Genomic DNA, 21381 nt, shown 5'->3' on the forward strand with positions numbered 1-21381 from the left:
AAATAGGGAGATGTGTTGTCTTTAGTAACCTTTTACTTAGCATATATCTTAAACCAGAAAGTATATGTCAAGTTTAAATTGTCGTTACATCACTTTGAAATAAAAAAACGGGTACACGAAAAGAGCGTTTAGTGGATTAATACTGAAATGTTTGTATTAGAGTGGCATTGGCCATTAGCCAATAACTTGTGCGTACACGCAGTCTTTGAAAAATGTATAGCCAATGGGGAATTTCGTGAGGCGGGTTAAAAGATAGCTTACGCAAATGCAACAGGTTGTCCTAGAGTTCTTTTTCTTGGATTGACATCGGGGTGCATGAACTCTCCATCCTCTTTCAAGAAGAACATTTTCAATTGACATGTTGAAACATTAAAGGGGAACTTGACTCCGTCACTGGTCGCCATTACTTGAAGACTGGGATAGCTTTGTTTTTCCGGTAAGCAAATGGAACGCGACTGTTTACTTAGCACGGTTTACGTGGTCTCGTCTGTGTTTGCACCTGGTAACACGTCCAAACTAAAACTCATCTTTACTCTAGACACTAGATCGTAATTTAAGAACTCCTTTAAACTCTGAGTTACATCTACCTTACGTGTATTTGCTGATCGACTGACCACCTGTTGCTTTGAGGATGTCTTTCCAGTAGCTTTTTCCAGTGAAAATGAAAATACTCCGCTTTGGGGTTCAGAACAGCGCGGCTTTATTGTTTAAAGTCTAACAACCCATTAAACATTGAACTACAGCTGTAACGTAAAGTAATGTTTTGAAAATGATAACCCACTGACAAGGACATATGACAATATTAACTCATTTGTTTAGGCCAGTGAAATTACGTGTTTAAAGTTGACCGTCTGCAGCCAGTACATACAATCATATAGTCACGTAGAATTACAATCAGGTCTATTTTATAACACATTTAGTCCATTAAAACTGTCGCACGGGAGTAGTAATGTTTAAAACATCTTTTTAAAGCTGTTGTGAATAAGCTAGTGTTTCACTCTTACTCTTGGTTAAGGCTCAAACAAGCATTGAGTTTCGCTCCCACCGATACTGACGGACCTGCTGGATTGGTATGACGCAATTAAATTGTAGTGTTTTGGAAAAGTCTTTTCGAGGACGTATAGTTTTCTTCTAAGCCATATAACATTTTCTTTGGAAGCTCATAGTTGTTTCTGTATTTCAAAGATATTGATTTTAGCTTGCACATTTGTTGCTGAAAGTGGTTATTATTTAGGCTACTTTCTTTTCATAGAATGCATTTTAAACAGTTGCATTCGCTGAACTGAGACAGCTTTGCTGAAGAATAGAATTGTAAACCATTTTGACATGCACTTAATTACTGCTATATTTTAAAATAGTTGCATAAGCCGAGTTGGTTAAAACGCCACGGTTGGTTGGTTGGTTTTATATACACATATAAAGAACACAATTTGAGTTGTTTAGATGGGTTTTTAAAGTAGCAGTAGTGTTGCTGACTCTCCAAATAGGTTTTATATGCAAAGCAAGATTTTCGTAAAATACCCTTACGTTGCATTTGATATAAATGAAAAACTAAAATTCACAGTGCTCACAATGAATTGCTCCTACAGGTGTAAAATGCCTAGTGGACCTAATACGATAATTGAGAGCAGCATCAGAGACAGTGTATCACAGTATTGTGACTTTTTACAGTTGCCCTCACTAGGTAATGGTATTGTAATGTTAATCAGAAGATTATATAGTTTACACCTGTGAATATTGGAAGGACAAATGAGTCTGCTTTGTTTAGACTACTCATTCAATACATGTCCACAGGCCTGAACTTGATTCTGTGTTTTTTATGTCAGATGTGAATGCTAAACGCTCTGAACAGAAACAGTACTAAACATATCAGAAATATTAGACTCAACAAGGAATCAGGCATTTGCAGGAAAGTCTTTGGAGGAAAGACAGGAAAGACATTTGCAGGAAAAATGGTTCTTGGTAAAAAAGTCTAATCCCAGTGTCATATTCACAAACAAAAGTTTATTATATCGTTATGGTATCTATCGTTGACAGTGGAGAAAATAGACCACAGAGAATATAAAAGGAACAAAGTTAGGCAAAGGCATGAGGCTCTAAGGTGCACTGAGACAAAACGTGGTTGTTTAGACCTGTAGATCAACACACAACGTGTTTTGTTTGTAAGGGGGGGGGGGGGGGGGTGGGGGCTTGAGACTTGATGTTCCTGTCCAATGACATTCCTTCTGATGATGACATATCTGGTGCAAGGACTGTGAGACCAGGGTGGTGAAAGTCTGATGAAGGCTAATGTAAAAGGATAACATTTTGTAGCCATATCAACGACTGTATTAAAAGTAAATACCAACTGGGCTATTCAAGAAACCTGAACAGATATTCCCAAAGGTTTGAAAAGACAGATCTTATAAAATCACAGATGGACCAGCAACACAAGCTAGGGTAACTCTCCCATTAAAAAAGATCATGAGATTGGCACAGAGCGGCCAATCAGGTGGCAGCTAATGTATTCAAAACAAGAGGCAAATTCAGTTTCTGGAGGGAAAATATACCACGTCAGCTTTACATATTTCACTACCTTTTACTTTTTATGCAATTGGGTGCAAGTGTTCATTATCAACAAATGTGTGGTGTTAAAGAGACTTTAAATTGTGACTATGATCTTGTATGCTTAATACTGTGATTCCTGCTGATATTTAGATGAACTGCATAGTTTAGCATTGTGTTTGGAGATTTGGAAATAACATTTGGAGACTGGGGAATCTGCTGATATCCAGGATGAATGGATGTGATCTTTGCTTGTATGCTTTTAGGAACATGTCCTTTCACACACTGTCCATCCTCTTTTAGGACACTGTGCCACTTTTCTAATTGTCTTCCTTGAACTCATGCAGCGGTATATGTCTAATGAGAATGTCTGGAATTCTGACTATGTGCAGAAGACAATGGCTAACTGTGAGGCTGATGGGCACCAACACTACAGAAAGCACCCTGGTGAAATGCTACAGCCTTCCTCCCCACCAACAGTTGGTTACTAATTGACAGCCAAATGAATCGATTTGGAAATACCTGTGAGGTATTTCAGCAAATGCCTTGGTCTCTGTGAAGGCCATTGTAACTGTAGTCTCAGAGCAAATGCTGACAGGGGTAAGCACACACACAAACGCACATGCATGCATCAAGGACAGAGGTCAGGTTGCAAAAAACAAGTGTAATGGGAAGAGTAGATAGGGTGTGTGTGTTGTTTGGAGGGGGGTTGCTGTATTCAAGACCCCCAGTGCATAACAACAAACATGTTCTGCTCCGATGCTTTAGGTCAGCAAGTATTTCCCAATTTCCCAGGCATTCTACACCTAAGCTGCAGTCAAGAAACTGACCTGGGGAACATCCCAGAACCTGATCTGACCCGCTGCTACGCCCCCCCCCCCCCCCTCTCTCTCTCCCTCTCTCCCTCCCAACAGACATAATGAAGTTGAATATTCATCAGTAGCTGTTGGTTAACCCAGTAGTTGGATTTGTAGCCAAACCATCATATACACACCAGTGACTCCATTTGGGGATATTTTTGAATAAAGTGATTTGACAAAGAACAGCTTAATACATGAAGTGTGTGTGTGTGAGAAAAATAATTGATATTTTTGCTTAGCTGCAGCAAGAATGTAAATCATTTCATGATTGTTCTTCAGGGAAGTGCTTTCTTCAAAAGAGCCTCATATTCCAATTGAGATTAATGAAATGAATAATGAATTTGAAAATGAATTGAGTGATATTTTGTAAAATGTGTGTGCCTGCGTTTTAAAGATGCATTTATTCTGAATCTGAAACAAAATCTGAGTATCAAAAAACATAGGAATAGAAAGAGGGTATGATTCTTCATAACCAATCACCTATCATTGGTCTCTTCCATGACAGATACCAGTCTGGGAGGGTCAGGGTTAAAACCTGATTCTGCTTCTTCTTCCTGCGAAGACAGTCGCTGAATCTTCTTGAACTGCTGCCTGTGCAGAGTTGTAGAGGATCACCACACTAGGAGAGAAAGTGCTAACTGCTGAGCGCAGTTCCATGCTGCTGCTTTTTTTTTATGGCCCTATAGGCATCTTTTGACTAGCTGGCATTGCAGGAAAAGAGGACTCCTTCCCACCCACTAGAACAGTAGTCGTAATGCTCAAACGTGTGCAGCAGATGGCTTCCACTGAGAACTGGATGTAAAAGAATCCTGTTTGCAGTGTTGTTGATTTCAATTTTCCATAGTTGCTTTTTGGCTTCAGTTATGCTACTTCATAGCAAGAATTCATTCCCATTTGTGTCTCGTCTTTTTGAGTCTGGGTGATGCTGGTATGCTGACTACTGAGACGGAGGGGAAAAAAATGTTTGCATTGCGTTGTTCCTGTGCTGCATTTTGGAACTGAAAGGAGGGGTCTGTTCAGTCTCATATTCCAAGGGGATCAGTTTACGTTAGTTTTCTGCTCGTTCTTTGGGTATTTAAAGTGGCCGTAGTCTCAAAAACATGGCCCTAAACAAGTGTGCCTTTAAGTTGAGTCAGTCTTGCATGTAGCCTGCGTTATCTGGGACTGAATAAGAACAGCCTCCACCCACCTACAATGGCACTGAGTTTTGTCTAATTGGAAAATCTTGTCTTCACAGCTGGCCACAATGAGCTCCCTCTCAGCGGACAGAAAGCCTCCACTGGACTACGGTGTCCAGATCCGCTTCATCAAGGACCTGGACGATACGGGCGGAGGCTACGTGGAGAGGAGTCGGGGTGTTGGAGGAAGCGCTGGAGGTGGCGGAACCCCACCGTCCTCCAAGTACGGAGTAGCAGTGAGAGTTCAGGGCATCTCGGGGCAACCCTACGTGGTGTTGAAGGATGGGGAGAAAGGGGACTCTTATGGGGTACAGCTAAAGACACAGCCCCAGGCCCAGATGCCAGCCAGTGGACATTCTTCCCCATTCAGCAGCATTCCGCGAGGGCAGAGAGATGGAAGCCAAACTCCCAAGGACCCTTATGGACCATTTGGGCAAATGGGTTCATCTGCTGAAGAAAATGTTGCAGAGTTTGGGAGCCCTTTGAGAAGACCACCTGGTGATGGACAAGCAGGGAGTCACGGGGAGGGCGAGGGAGGTGCAGTAGAACGCCCCGCTTCAACTCCTCCAGCCTGTGGTTTGGAGAAGCAAGACCTTGGAGGCCTGAACGAAGCAGGGCTGAGGCGGGTTGGCCAGATTGGTAATACTGGAGCAGGTTTGAATGGGACTGGAAAGCAGCCTACATCAGCAGGGGCTTTTCCTGAGTCTCCAGCATATGCTGAGCCACCAGGTGAAGCCATTGACACCAAATCATTAGCTCCCATTAATAAACTCATCAGTAAGTTCAATAGCAGTAGCCCAAGCAATGGCACTTCTGGCATGCCTAACCAGACTAGAGGCCGCTCTGGAGTTCGAACACGTCTACAGTTTGAAGAGCGAACGCGTTCTCGCAGCTTGGATTCCCGCAAGGAGGGGCGAGAAGATCCTCCACCACCATCTCCAACTATAAACCGATATGCTCCCACTGCGGCCACCAAACTGACTTCCACCCTCAGCTCCCCTATACCCACAACCTCCAGCAGTCTTGGGCGGAGTTCTGCATCTGTGGCCAAGGTGCCTGCGGTTCCTGTGTCAAAGCCGCCTACGTTCAGTCAATCACCAAAGACGTTTGTTCTCATGGAAACAGCACCTTCCATATCAAAGAAGCAGGTATGTGTTAATGTAGGTTGTAGACAGAAGTATTTGAAGTGTTTTTGAAGAATTTCCTGAAGCTACATCACTGGCCATCACCCCACATATCCCCTAGCTGGCAGGCAGTATGGGTCTGCTATACTCCATGGTCCTTAGATCACATCATGGCCTTTCTCACCTTTTAGCACCTTCAAAGTATTCCAAAATAAAATGGACAGAATGTAATTGGGTTAAATATTTAAATATGTCTTGGCTTATATTCTTGCAAATGTGTAAACATTAAAATATAATCAGCAATATTTTGTTTTTAAAATATTTTTTGGTTTGTATATATTTGATTCATTCTGTAACTAGGCAACTAACTTTAAACAGTTGTTGGGCACTGCCAATGTTCTGTTAACACTATGGACAGAACGAATTACACTAATCTGCTACCATGGCAGAGAATATCTAGATACCCTGCTAACCGCTGACAGCAACCCCCTTGTCCTGACCCTGTTATAAGTTCAAGTACAGGTGGCAACCCCAGAAAGAACTTCCTTTTAAACTTTAATAACCGAGTTCCGTGTATGCCATATGCCATCTACGGGTGGAAGTTCCTAAGAACTGTTTGGATTGAAAAGGTAATGGACTTCCCCAAAGACCATGGGCTGTCTCCAGCTGCTTTAATGAAGACACTATTATAGTGATGCACTATTATAGTGAACATGCAATGCGCTAGCACCCATGAAGTGTCTGCTCTCCTGTTTTAGATGGCACCTGAACGTCTGAAGAGCCAAAGTCAAAATACCAATTCAGTGAGTGGTGAGGAAGATCAGCTCAAACAAGCCATTTACAACATCCTACAAGAAGGGTAAATTAGTTATATTTTCCTTTAGGACAAATAAGTTTTTATAACAAATGGAGTCTTGTCTGTACAGTAAATTACTATGTTGTAATGTACCTCTCCATCACAGTTAATTTACCACTTTCAACTGGGCCAAGACTTAAAAAAATTATTTTATTATTTTTTTAAAGATGGCGTATCCTTTTGAGAAAATGTTTGGCTCAATATGTTATTCATTTCTCCTTTGTCTACCTCTCCCCATCAGGTCTTCTGAGAGCGACGCATTCCTGAGGCGCAAGGCCAGTCTCATTCAGGAGTGCCTCAGTGGGGTGAAGGTTAGCATGCTCACATTCACCTGAGTCATTGGCATTCTCCAGAGCTCAGTGGAACTGGGCCACTTTTGTCAGCATGCGTGAAAGAGGACACTACAAGAATAGCAGCATGTCTCAGTGGTTGTGTCTCTGTGTGTGAGTGAACGTCTGTGTGTGTGTGTGTGTGTGTGTTTCGTGTGAATGTTCTTGTGGTATTTCTGCACTATTTGTTTTCATAAACCCTCCTGTATACAGATCATCTCGCTACTGTAGCTTGGCAACAGCTGTCCTAATGAGGAAAGCTGATTAGGGGCTGGTTTAGAGTCCTTGTGCTACATCAATAATAGAGTTAGACCAGGAGCACATACTGGTTATCATCCATGCTGCTGTTCTCATGTGTGCATCTTGCAGTATTAATGACTTTGTGATTGCTGTCCTGTGTTCTGGTTCTGAAGCACTGGGTGTTCATTCAGGCATAGAAAAATGAGGCTCATAATGAGGTGAATTAGCACAGCGAATATAAGACATCACATGGGCGTTTTCATGAGACAGGCTTTCATCTCGTCAGTTATCCGTTAAATCGTTGTTTCTCTATACATAGTTAGTCTGTTCAAGAGTAAAATGTACAAGAGCAAAGTGACAGGAGTGTGTTCCATCTGCCCACATGGACTTCTGCATGCCAGCCTCTCTCGCTGCGGGTGGCACCTCTCATGGTCTTGGCCTCCTCCGTCCTGCAGGCATGGCTCTGTGCTGCTTTTGTGGGGGTTGAGACCTACAGCAGAATGCACTTCTAGATGACATAATCCTGGTTCAAACCGAGCGTGGACGTGGACCCGCCGTAAGGCGCACGGCCCAGTGTGACGTAGTTAAGAGTAGATGGTTGGGCTGAGGGATCGCAGTAAAGGCCCGTGAATGAGGGGGCATGCTGCTCGAGAACCGTGACGCCGTCTGTTTGGTGATGGAGGCACGCCTTAACCGTACAGTCCTTCTGACTGTTTAAAACAACAAGCGCTTTCTAACCAGCTGCATGATGTTTAACAGTGTGTGTGTGTGTGTGTCTGTGTGTGTGTGTGTGTTTACATTGGGGTATTCGTCTCTTGTTCCTCATTCACTGTGTGGGCGAGAGTAGTTTTAGGCTTCCTACTTGAGTAGCTTTGCCCAACAGTGCCACCACAGTTCTGGGGTTAAAGTACATGCTTGCCAGGAACCGCAGCACCTGTGACCGTGGAGCAGAGTGAAGGTCTGAAGCCATGGTGGGAGGCCTTAACTCTTTGGGCTGGTTTTGCCCCTGAATGAAGAACCATGTTAACTTTTTTAGAATGTGCAAAAAATGTGCTACTTTCACAAAGCCTGATACATTTCCTTTGTATTCTAACAGTCTACAGTTTGTCTGATAGACAAAAGGCAATGCGTGAAGGTTAGCTGTTGGGTGATTACTTGTAATTAACACATAAAATCTGTAACATTTTTAAATATTACTTTTTAAGAAGTGGAGACACAATTAATCACTGTGGCCAGTGATGTTGAAGTATATAGTAACTCCGCTGCTTCTAGCAGTCTGATAGATGTTCATGTTTTATGTGTGATACGTCCTGATGCAGACCTCATTTCACTGTATGGTAGTTTTTGACTGCTACTTGCATGATAATATTAAATTGCAAGAAACAGTTTGGGCCCAGAGATTTGTCATTCGAGTACTGTAGTGCTAGGCTGTTAACAGCTTACATTAACTGATTATGTAATGGCTTCTTTAGCTTAGCTTAACCACCCTCTGTGAGTGTAACGATCTTCAGTTACACTTCCTTAATATTCTCTCATTGTTTCATTTTATTTTAATTTTTTAGCAGTAATTTCTTTGCAGTCAGTGTACATACCTCATAATTTTTTGCTTCACATCAGGTTTTTTAAAATGATTATTATTGGATAAAAAATTGACAAAACAATTGAGCGATGCTTTTCAGCAGCACATGATCCTGCTGCAAAACAGGTGCACAGTGGTCAAATGTGGTTGCTATGACAGCAGTGGCAACAGAACATACATCTGCAGTGTAGGATCTGCCCAGCCAGCTGTCCCCGCTGAAACCGTAGAGATGACCAGGGTGTAATCGAGAGGCAGCTGACTGAATTATGCATGTATGTTCATGCATGCTCCAGAACATTTATTAGATATAATAGCAGCTATGAGACTTTATACAACCCGTATACTTTATACTAGAATAATATTCAAATTACTGTATTATATTCACAAATACTGCACCTGTTTTTGTCCATGGAAGCATCTTTGGTTTCTTCCTATGTGTCATTTTTATATTTAGTTTAATGCATGATTTTGTGATACTAAATGGACTGTGGTGTGAATATTGAAAAGAATGGTGGGTGTGTGTATGTGTGTTCAGCAGTCAACACTGGGTGAGAGTGGTGTGAAGACTGTGCCAGACCAGTCCGAGAGGAAGAACAAACAGCTACAGCAGCAGCTGGACCAGATCAAGAGAGAACTGCTGCATGGCCAGGAGCAGTAAGAGCACAGACTTGGGTGGGGAGGTGTGTGGAGGTGGGGAGGTGTGTGGAGGTGGGTGGCATGTGTGTGTCTATGTGCACACTCTTTAGAAACTCCTCAGAAATGGTTTGTTTAATGATATATCACTTAGTTTCAGCTATTTCATCGAAATTATGAATGTTATTAACAATATTTGTATAACATATTACTATTTGTGTAGCATTTTTCTTAAAATTGTTCATCCACTACAAGTGTGTGATGTTCTGGTGTGTTCAGACTGGTGGAGCTGCGCGTGGAGAAGGAGGAGGCGGAGTCTCGTTTACATCAGCAGGAGGATGAGCTGGCTCGACTGCAGGAGCAGCTCAGGAGAGTGTCGGAGAACCCGCCTCAGACGGACACTCTGCACACGGTACACTCACACACTCACACACACACACACACACACACACACACACACACACACACAAACACACACCCCACATACCCACAAAACAGCACATGGATCACTACAGACGTCAGAAGAAATGCCCAGCAATTGGACTATATTTGTTGCATGCAATTATTTCATAATCCAGATTTCTCCTTAATATCCTCATGCATTGAACTGAGAAAAGTGAATGATAAGCAGACCGCTGTACACAGACGTGCAGCTGATGTGCAGAGTGATGTTACAGATGCCTTGTGTCACTGAGCATTGTGTGCACGTCGGCAGGACTTGATGGCGATTCGGGCAGAGCTGACCGAGGCAGTGATGCTGCGTCAGAAGCAGGAGGAGCTCCTGCGAATGAGGGAGAGGGAGCTCACCGCCCTGAAGGGGGCGCTGAAGGATGAGGTGGCCTCTCATGACCGAGAGATGGAGGCGCTGCGAGAGCAGTATAGGCAAGATATGGAGGCTCTCCAGCAGAGCATGGAACATGTGTCACAGGTATAGCTGCACATACACCGTCCTGTCCAGTCCACAGTGTTCACTTTATTTAAAATCTATACAGTGCACTCACGAGTCAGGTTAGTTCTGTTCTTGAGTTGTGGATTGTAGTAAAATGAAAGGATAAGGGCTGGTGTAGATCACCACGCTGCACTGCGTTCTTCCCCATCTCTCTTAGTCCCAGCAGGAGATCGAGGAGGAGCGGCAGAAGGTGAATGCCTCCATTCTGGCCCTGGAGGACGAGTTGGACAGCTACAAAGAACAGGGCGACCAGTGGAGGTCTCAGATGACCTCCGTCAAACAAGAGTGAGTCCCCGCGCTGCACAAACACCACGTGTTGGAGTGTTGGAGTAGCTGGGAGGACCCTTCAGCGGGGGAAGTGGGGGAAAATGGCAGCAAGCACACGGTGTTGGGTAGATGCTACAAGGAATGCTCAGGTTCCTCATCACGAGCCCAACTGCTGCTGTTTATTTGGTATGGTAGCAAATAAAGGGGAACAAAACCTCCACATGTCTTGCAAGTCTTGCAAGACTGGTCTTGCAATCACACAAATTATTGTACCATATGTTAACTGGGTGCCATATATACATATACAATTTGAGGTTCATACTGACAGGGCAGTATGTGTTCAGCTAGTAAAGTGTGTTGCAAAGTGTCTGGCTTCACGTACACATACTATCCTCACCCAAAGTTCAGCCTAATGTTTATTAAAGGTGTAGTGGGTATTTTCCCTTATTAGGATTGTGTATAAATGTTATCATATGTACACACAACTGACTGGTAGGGCACTTCCTGTGTATTAGTCACTGTTGTCTATCCTTTGAAGAGAGACGGTCCGAGCTGTCAGATATTGGGTTTACTTCATGTGTGTTAACATTTGAGCTCTGTTCCGTTCGTTCTCAACACAAACATGTTTTTGTAGTCTGATGCTGCTATGAGAGAGTGGTTTTAATTGTTTGTAGTAATAATGCTGTTTATATCCCAAAAATCTTAAGTAGGCAGCTTTTCAGACCCAGATTATTTGATTTCTCTAAAGGGGATTCTGTTCGAATTTACATTCCCTCCGTTGACTGGGGCAAGATGAAGCTGTTTGAATAATGGCCAGTCTAAAATCTGAAAGCTTTATAATAAAATGTGGCTTCTATGCCTATGAAAGCAGCCTATGAAAAGGAGAATAATATGGCAAAATATTCCTACCAATATGGCAGTCCCAGAAGGCATTTTTCTAAAATGTTTGAGAGTGAATAAACCATCAAACATTAGTGTTTCAGCTCTGTGGGAATTGGCCTTAATTTCCTATCCAGTAATTTCAGGTGTCTCTTGTGTTGTGTGGTTATTTTCTGTTTTTTAATTGAATGTATCATGGTGTTTGTTGTCTAATGCATGACTAATGCCCCTGTGGTTTCTGTTTGCCAGGCGAGGGCAGCACAGCGCGTTTCAAAAGTGAGATCTGTAGATTCACTGAAGGGCCTGACTGCCTTACAGAAGCAATACATACAATACAATATTTTCTTATTTAGCTTCTAACTTTGACCAGTGCAGCACGTGTCTGCTTTTCTGCTAGTCACATTGACCAAAGTAGTTGAATCACCAGAAATATTACTTGGTATATGGAACTCTTTCATGTGTAATATATTTTCAAGGAAAATGCTATGTATTGCTCCTTTAACAAAGATAATAATGCAACCTTTGACCGTTGAAGGTCTTTTGATTTTATTAAAGGTTGTGATATTAGTTTGTTTGAGTTTTAATATGGTTTGAATGAATCTGGCCTTTCTTATTAATGCTTCTATCACATAACTATTTAGCATTTTGGGTTTTGACAAAAAATAACTGAATCAATTAAAATCAAAGTGATTACTGAAGTCTTGAATTATAATCACATAAATGTAATCAAAATTAAATGATCACTATTGATTACCACTAACCACATAAATCATACATGATTGAAGTGTAACTTGTGAACTTAATGGTTACACACATCATGGTTTATTTAAATAATATTTATTTAAATATTTAAATAAATATTAATATTAAATATTTCTATATTTTGCATATTTCATTGTATTTCATTTCTTATACAAGAACAAAATTTGGCCTTATGATTCATACATTTCAATGAATGATTTTTGCACCTAGGTTTTATACTGAGGTGTGTGTGTGTGTGTGCGTGCGGTCTCTAGTTTTGAAGTGACTGCCCGTGACGTGTGTTGTGGTGCTGGACTGTGTGCTTTGTGTAGGCTGCTCCAAGCTCAGCAGGAGAAGAAGGAAATGGAGAAACTGCTGAGTATGAGGGAGACGTGTGAGACAGATGCACCTTCATCAGCCCAGGTAACACTCCAACACGCACACATCACACACTCCTACACACATGAGGAAGACGTGTGAGACAGATGCTTCATCAGCCCAGGTAACACACCAACACACACACCACACACTCCTACACACATGAGGGAGACGTGTGAGACAGACGCACCTTCATCAGCCCAGGGAACACACCAACACACACATCACACACTCCTACACACGAGGGAGACGTGTGAGACAGACGCCCCTTCATCAGTCCAGGTAACACACCACACACACACCACACACTCCTACACACATGAGGGAGACGTGTGAGACAGACGCCCCTTCATCAGCCCAGGTAACACACCAACACACACACCACACACTCCTACACACATGAGGGAGACGTGTGAGACAGATGCACCTTCATCAGTTCAGGTAACACACCAACACACACACCACACACTCCTACACACATGAGAGAGACGTGTGAGACAGATGCTTCATCAGCCCAGGTAACACTCCAACACACACATCACACACTCCTACACACATGAGGGAGACGTGTGAGACAGACGCCCCTTCATCAGCCCAGGTAACACACCACACACACACCACACACTCCTACACACAGAACATTTTCATTGGTTAATTTGAAATGTACATGTATGCAGATATCCAGTAAGTTCAAAGGATGGTATTGTAATTGCTGGTTGGTATCCAGTGACTAGCATAAACAGATTTTACACTGTATGTGGTAAGATGGAAAGAATTTTTTATATTGGAATTACTAATATACTATTGTATATTCACTATTCCACAAAATTAATAAAAAAACAAGTATTCATTTGATAAAGCAGTACTGATGAGCATTAAAATGGAATTTTATGAAAATTAAATATTATGATGTTTGGGAAGGGTCTGATTTTGAAGGTATTTACATTAAGCTGCTGTCATAGAGACCTCCCTCCCCAAACCTGTTTTGAAAGTCTCCCTCCAAAGACAGCTCAGCGATTACTTTACCTCTTTATGTAACTCTGTTTACCTGTGTGCTCATGCAAAATAAATGATAGGGATTGGGGACTGGCTCTTTGTAGAAACATTTTCTGATTGGTTAACAGAGTCAGGCCATGTTGAAATGTTAAATTGCTGATTAGCCCAGGGCAGCCTTTTTCTGCAGCAACTGATAGTTGTAGATGAAGTACTCGGAAACTTAATGACTTACTTCTGCTTTTATGTTTTGACATTTTGATTTAAGACCATACTGAGTCTACCAGCATTTATTCAACTGAACACATTTTTTTAAAACATAACATAAAGTGGCTTTTTGGTATTGAAACATACTTGATAGTGATAGCCACTTTAAGTTGATTTTATGATTCACCCCATATTCACACCTTAACAGATGTACTTTTAAATACATGTACATTTTAGTCTTGTGATTTTTCCAATTGAATGTCACAATTTCATGTATTTTATATTCAGGAACTGCAGCACTATCGCAGGGATTTGGAGCAAGCACAGTTAAAACTCGCTGAGCAAAAAGCGGAGCTGACGAAGAAGGAGGAGGAGCTCAGGTCTGTGAAGAAGACGAACGAGGACAAAGAATGGGAGCTGAAGGCCGAGATTGAAAGACTGACGGACCAGTCAAAGAAGAACAAAGAGGAACTTGCCAAAGTGCTTGAGACACAACAGGTTGAGAGTGATTACCAGTATAAATGCTTTATTGCCATAGTGTAATTGTTAGTTTTATATTGAAGTTCTATAAAAATCGTATATGTACCTGAAACCCTTTAACAGATTTTTGTTACAGTTTTTAATGTATAATTACTCTGAAGTTCTGTTTCTGTTTTTGTGTGCTCTCCCCAACTTGTCCTTGTCATTTCCCCCAGTTCCCAGTCTCTGCTCAAGATGGTGGCACGACCAGTGAGAGTGTTCTGGAGCTTCAAGAGGCCAACACTCGCCTTAGAGAGAGACTAGCTCGCGTGGTAAAGACAATATGACAGTATGGAGATACCAGCTTAAACGCTTATTTAAGCAAGCAAAATAAAACACATGCATGAGGTGAAGAGCAACCAACTGCAATACAGCTCCAGACACTTTTAACACATGGCTGCACCCCCCCTGTTTTTTTTCTTTTCTTGGTCCAGTCCCGACTGCACTCTGGTAGCAGTAGCGGTAATTCGGATGTCCTAGAGGAGGAGAACCGGAGCCTGCGGATTCAGCTGGATGAAGCCCGGCGTACTGCATCCCGGCTCGGGCAGGAGAAGGAGGAGCTCAGTCGGAGAATGGAAGAGCGGGAGAAGGAGAGGGAGGCTCTGCGCCGTGGCAAATCCGACTTGGAGGAGCAGAAGAGGCTGCTCGACCGAGCTCTGGAGAAGATGAACAAGGAGGTGAGCATGTGCGGGTGTGCACATGGTTCCGGGTGTCTGTTGTAAACAACAGCGTTCTGTTAGTAATATTTGATTGTGCCTTTCAGATGGAGGCCATGATGGGAGATTCCCGCCTCTCTGTGCACGCACTACAGACTCAGCTGGAAGAGTTTCGGGATCGCTCTCGCCGAGAGCTGCAGGAAACTCAGAGGTTGAGCAAGGAGCGTCTGACGGAGCTGCAGAGGGCACAGGGCAGTCTCAAAGCGGTGCAGGAAGAGGTGAGGGGTTCAGGGGTCACCTTCTCCTGGCTCGTCCAGCCCTCGCTTGCTGCTTAACAGCTTGGTGTGTTTGATGTCGTGGTGCCATCACTGACGTAAAGACCTTTTCTCAATTAAACTGACTTGGGGAGATTCCAGTGGCGTCAACTTGTCACTTATTCTTGGTCTTATCAGTCTACAGCAGTGGATGTGTGAAGAAATAAAGTTGTGGTTTTGGATTGATGTACTGAAGCCATGTTGAGGTAGGGTGCCTCATTGTGTTTGTCCTTTATGACATTGCCCAAGCACCTGTCCATGGTCCTAAAGGGTGGGGATAAGCCTTGACTGTCCTACATTAGACGGTTCCTAGACATAATGGCACTTTCCGTCTCCACTGCACCTGCTTGTACTCTTTAGTGAAATCAACAAATCAAATGTAGGGGTTGAAGATTTATATATCCATATTACCTGTAATTGTAAATATTACAATACTCATGCATGGAAGAATCTTGTAATATGACATCCATAAAGATGACTATACCATTTTTTTTCATTTTATGTCTTGTCTGCCTGCCCTAGTCCCACTGATGGTGGCTCCCTTAATTAACTGTAGGTTAGTGTAAGTAGCTAGCTGTCTACATTGTTTGATGCACTTCGACTTACAGTGGTGTAAAAAAGTGTTTGTTCCTGAATTTCTTTGGATCTCGGCATGTGTAGCTTTTAAAGATCTTTTGGTGGACTTCACTTGGTCAGGCAAATCCTATTTAAGTGATGTCTTGATTGAGAACAGCTGTGGCAATAATCAGGCCTGGGTGTGACTAGAGACAGTGTACTCAGGTGTCAGAAACCACAGTAATGGTATGTTTTAACAAGGAGGCTATCACTTTTTCACACAGGGCCATGTAGGTTTGGATTTTTTCTCCCTTAATAATAAACACCTTCATTTAAAAATAGCATTTTGTGTTTACCTGTGTTGTCTTTGACTAATATTTAAATTGGTTTGATGTTCCGAAACATTTAAGTGTGACAAACATGGAAAAAATCAGGAATTCAGGAAGGGGGCAAAAACTTTTTCATACCACTGCAAGTGTCTCTTGCAAGTGTCTACTGATAACGCAAACATTAGCTAGTTTCTAACATTTACATGATGGTACAGTTTAGTTAACTAACATTGGCTAGCTAAAGCCAACATTTTACCTTAGTTAACCAATGTTAGCACTACCCCACTCATTGAATAATTGAATTGAATAATCACATTCTGCTCCTAGGATTTAACAAAAGCAGATAGCAGCCATGTGTAATAGATTTGACCATTTACAGACCTGATCCACTGTGCTGTTTGTGTACAAATGTTGCTGATGGTGGGCCCTGTTTCTTGGAGGTGTTTTCTTTCCTCTCACTTTAGCAGCTCTCTGATTTTTGGGGTCAGTCTCCTTCTGATGGCAGTGCAATGGTGGTTTCAGTCCAGAGACAGACCTTTGCTGAAAACCCCTTTCATCTAAATGTTTTTACTTGGAACTTTTAGTTTAACTCTAACTTTTAATTAATTTTGGCACATACTGTAGAAAAGGTTTATTTACGGTCTTGTGTGTGTGTGTGTGTGTGTGTGTGTCAGGTGTCTCGTCTGAAGAAGGAGCTGCTCACGTGTTCTGAGGAGAAGGAGAGCGCTCAGTTGGATAAGGAATTACTTAGCAGTCGTCTCAAACACCTGGAGAGTGAGCTGGACACAGAAAGGACGTCCCAGACGGACCGTAACAGGGAGATCCGGATTCTAGAGGTGGGGGATGTGTGTGGTCATGTATATTCTGTGTCACTCTCTCCTCCAATTCCTCCTCACCTTTGTCCATATAGGGACAGTTGCTGGTTTCACAGATGGCTTCAGATGTTTAAGGTGTAGGGAAGAGTGCAGGCTCATTATTGATGTGGTCTTCTCTGTGCAAAGATAAGAATGGGAAAACATGAAAATGACGTAGTGAATTTTTTTCTGGCCCTTGTTTTTATATGAGAAAAGGGTGGAATACATTTTAAGTTGTATACATAGCAGTATTTAGACATTACATGACATTATAATAATTCTGAGCACTCTTACCCACATTTCACGTCATAGATTATATATGCATTATAATTTGGCTCATAAGTTCACATACATTGGCAGAGTATGGGATTTTTTTCAGAGAATAATAATAATAATAATAATATTTTTGCAGAAATTTTGTTTTAGAGTGTAATAGGCGTGTGTACGTGTGTACGTGTATACGTGTGTGTACGGCCTATCAGGACAAATTGAAGACTATGGAGATCGAGCTAGATGAAGAAAAGAGTGGAGTAGAGCTACTGAATGAACGCATCACACGCAGCCGTGAACAGGTGCTTCCAGGCTCCGTTGCTTTCTCACAGTTTATTACAGCTTAGTATGAATAGCTGTGGACCTGGATTTCAAAAGTGTCATGTCTACTTTTCCTACAGTTTTGCAGTCTTGAAGGGTTTAACTCCTGTATTTTCTTTTAAGGTGGACCAGCTTCGCTCTGAACTGATGCAAGAGCGCTCGGGCAGACACGACCTTGAGATGGACAAGAGTTCACTAGAGAGACAAGTATGCAAACACGCACCTCAGTTTCATGTAGGTCATTGTAACTAACTGGGGGAAGACATGATTTGCAAATGTCTTCCTGTTGTGTGTATCCGCTGGAAAGGTGAAGGAGCTGAGGAGTCGTATAACTGATATGGAAGGTCAACCTCGACCATCTGCTGGTGTGACCCTGCTGGAGAGCAAGGTCCAGGAGCTAGAGGACAGGTTACGCAGTGAAGAAAGGTATAAACAACCTTACACACACACACAAACACACACACACACACACACACTCTTTTCTACATGCTCATGAATGAGACTGTATTGTGGACAGCACAAAGCTATGCACTTGAAAAACTGGACAGTTGCCGCAGTGTTGCTGTTTGTACTAATGGATAATCAGAGAGAAGAACAGCATTCTAGCAGCCCAAAGGAGGATGGAGAGGAAGCTAAAGGATGTGAATGCCACACTCGACCAGGAGAGAAACCAGCATGCTGAACAGAGAGACCAGGCATGCACACACTCTCACTCACACGTGCACATGTACATGCACGCACACGCCCTCACATTGCAGTTCCAAACACCTAGTATACTTTACACAGCTGCCTATGTGATTGCTTGATTTGTGCATCTCCTGTGCGTTTGCTTGCGTGCACATGTGTGTAGCTCTCCCTGCGGGTGAAGTCCCTGAAGAGGCAGGTGGATGAGAGCGAGGGAGAGGTGGAGCGCCTGGAAGGCGTGAGGCGGAAGGTTCTCCGGGAGCTGGAGGAGCAGCAGCTGCTGAAGGAGGCGCTTCAGGCCAAAGTCAGCACTCTGGAGAATGAGCTCAAGTCCGTACACCTCCTACATCATCCCAGTGTCCAATCAAACATCCATCTGATAAGCTCAGATGATGCTGATGTTGATATTACTCTTCCATTAAAGGGCTTTTGCAAAGTTTATTATTGGTTGAAATAAGGCTGCTTAAAATAACTATTTTGTTCTACTTGGAAAAGGTCCTTTGAAGAATGCTTTGTTTTGAAAGGTACTGAACACTGAAATTTTCTTTCATGACTAGCATGACATGCTTTTGAATTTGCATTGCAGAGTGGAAGCATTTAATTTGATGCAGCATCCATTCGAATGTCAATGAGCATGCCTAAGTATCTTCTGTTGAATACATTTATTTTAGGCACGATCCTTTTAATTAAACTTTCTACATATCTCTTGTAGAAATGTCATTGTTCTTGTTGAGTGAGCTTTGTTTTTGATTTTACACTGCAAAATAATTTCTGATGATTGAGGCACTTGGACATGTGATTGGATTGGGACCACTGGGAAAACTAAGCCATTCACACATTTGCATAAATCAATTTTGCTGTACTAGCACCCTGAGTGTCTGATGTGTGTGTTTTGTTAGGAGGAAGGCTCAGCAAACGAGACGTCCAACTGTGGCATCCACTCTGAGTTCCGAGGACGAGGATGGGTACTTCGACTCGAACAGCATAACGTCCATCCTGACCGAGTCTCCGCTACAGACGAGCAACTGTTAATGAGTAAGGAAGGGGGCAGTAGGGAGTACTTGCTTTAAACAGGTTAAAATGTGGCTAATGACAACAGAGTAAAAGTTGGTCCCTTTTTGGATTAGGTAGAGATGTATATGGTTGTTTACTCAGAAAATGATGACCAAATCATTGGGAGAAGTCCTCAAGTTTCTAATGGATCCTGTGGTGATAACTTTTCAGGCTGACTTTTACATTTTGAGTAGTTTAATCTTGTGGAACAGAACCATGATAATCAATGATAATTCAATGCGGTAAAGCTTCCAACTACTGCTATTTGTGTGAAGCAATTGTAAGAAACATTTTACAATGTAGTTTGCTACTGTAAAAATTGAAAATGTAGTATACATTTTTGAATGCCTTAATTCTTTAAGGAAAAAAAACCTTAAAGTCTTGGTGTGAAGAGACATTAAGTGAAGAAACAATAAAGAAATTAATCTTCAGTACAGTAAATCAAGTGAGCATGTGATAAAATGAAGACTTAACCAAATATAAGCTGATTCCGTTTAGCTCTTGGAAATTGAAGGAATACTGTCAAATATGCTGTGTATAAATGGGTATTTTGTTGAAGCCAGCTGAAATACTCCACACTGGTGTAATACTACATTCCCGTTTATGCTTGTGACAAATGTGAAATAAAAACAAACTAGTTTATTTCACATTGTATGCATTATTTGATTTTTGTCGTGCTTTTTTTTACACTTTTTAAAATTTTTATTGATTAATCTGTTTTTTTCTACCAATTCTACACTTATGTAAGCAGAAAAGCAGTTCTGATGCCAAGGGGCAGGTGGGTCGTCCCCCAAACATGAAATTTTGATTGATTGATTTACAAGCGCATGGTTCCAGATCCCTAATGAGTAAATCAGGGGTGACGGTGGCAAGGAAAAACTCTCTAGACAGGGGAGTTATGTCAAAACTAATAGGAAAAAATATAAATATATTCCACAAAAAACTGAAATTAAACTTAGAAATAACTTTGAAAGAGAAGGTGGTATACAGCTTGTTTAGCAGTATAGATTTGCACTATTCTGAAAATAAGTTGCAGGCATTACAGTTTTTTGCTAAGACCCAAAAAGTGGTACTTGTATGGCCAACCTGCGGCTCTTTGCCTGGTTTCATGCGGCTCCCCAGCCGGTCCGCTCTCACCTGCACTCACCTGACCGACACACTGCTACATCTTCGTGCTGCGCGGTTTGTTTACAAGCCTAGCGAGCCGCTAATACTTTTAAAACCGGCGTAGTGGAAAACACGCATTTGACTGTCTTCACACGAGTTACTAATTCGCCAACTGCTGGCGATCGATTGATTGCGATATAATACTTATTTTTTGTCCATTACAACACCCCCCCCCTTCAACAATTTACACTCCCCCCCCCCCCAACAATTTACATGCCCATGTATGATGTGGTTCTTTGCCGTAACTCAGTAAAAAAAAGTGGCTCTTGGTCTCTGACGAGTTGGCCACCCCTGCCCTAGTGACAGAGCACCATACACCACTGGACATACAAGCACACACACATTCATGCACAGACACTCAGACAATTGTTTTTTTTATTGGAGAGAGACACAGAAACACACTCAGGGAGAATTTGTCAGGGAATTTACCTAACCTCCATGTCTTTGGACTGTGGGAGGAAACCGGAGACCCCAGAGGAAACCCACGCAGACATGGGGAGAACATGGAAACTCCACTCAGATAGGGACTTGAACCAAAGACCCCAGTGCTGAGAGGCAAACGTGCTAACCACCAAGTTACATGTTATTTGGAAACCACTAGCCTATCTATTGACCTGGAGCACTAAATACGTTGTCCGCCTTACACTCTTTTTGCAAAACATTAAACACAGTTCCCTATATTGGACACTACATTCAAAACTGAAAACTATATGCTTCTTCTGGAACACACTGCCATACAACTGCTACACCCACCTACCAAAATCCAAACCCAGTCCTTACAGGTGAAAACACTTCTAGCTAATATTAAAAAATCTTTAGAAATCAGAGCCGGATTCCTAAAGGAGGCCACAATTTGGAAATTGTGGTTTGCACAACAATGGAGTCCATTACTGCAAGATGAT

At 42.2% G+C, this 21381-nt stretch overlaps 1 protein-coding gene across 8 annotated transcripts; it reads left to right on the forward strand.

Moving 5' to 3' along the window:
* The first annotated feature begins 260 nt into the window (after positions 1-260).
* Positions 261-19959, forward strand: cgnb (cingulin b). Of its 8 annotated transcripts, XM_077009640.1 has the most exons (22): positions 262-436; positions 4642-5730; positions 6465-6565; positions 6804-6873; positions 9246-9364; positions 9623-9755; positions 10059-10271; positions 10450-10577; positions 11688-11714; positions 12455-12602; positions 14046-14255; positions 14453-14548; positions 14711-14953; positions 15040-15210; positions 16805-16966; positions 17467-17556; positions 17699-17782; positions 17883-18001; positions 18162-18270; positions 18426-18589; positions 18755-18783; positions 19159-19959. In XM_077009640.1, exons 2-22 carry the CDS (start codon positions 4651-4653, stop codon positions 19203-19205), a joined length of 3543 nt encoding a protein of 1180 aa, XP_076865755.1. In that variant the 5' UTR covers positions 262-436; positions 4642-4650; the 3' UTR covers positions 19206-19959. The 8 variants fall into 8 exon arrangements, with proteins under 8 accessions (XP_076865750.1, XP_076865755.1, XP_076865751.1 ...); XM_077009635.1 differs by lacking the exon at positions 18755-18783 and having other exon boundaries at positions 261-436; positions 9249-9364; positions 18426-18563; XM_077009636.1 differs by lacking the exon at positions 18755-18783.
* The last annotated feature ends 1422 nt before the right edge of the window (positions 19960-21381 follow it).

The sequence above is a fragment of the Brachyhypopomus gauderio genome, chromosome 6 (genome assembly GCF_052324685.1).
Source record: "Brachyhypopomus gauderio isolate BG-103 chromosome 6, BGAUD_0.2, whole genome shotgun sequence".
NCBI lineage: Eukaryota > Metazoa > Chordata > Actinopteri > Gymnotiformes > Hypopomidae > Brachyhypopomus > Brachyhypopomus gauderio.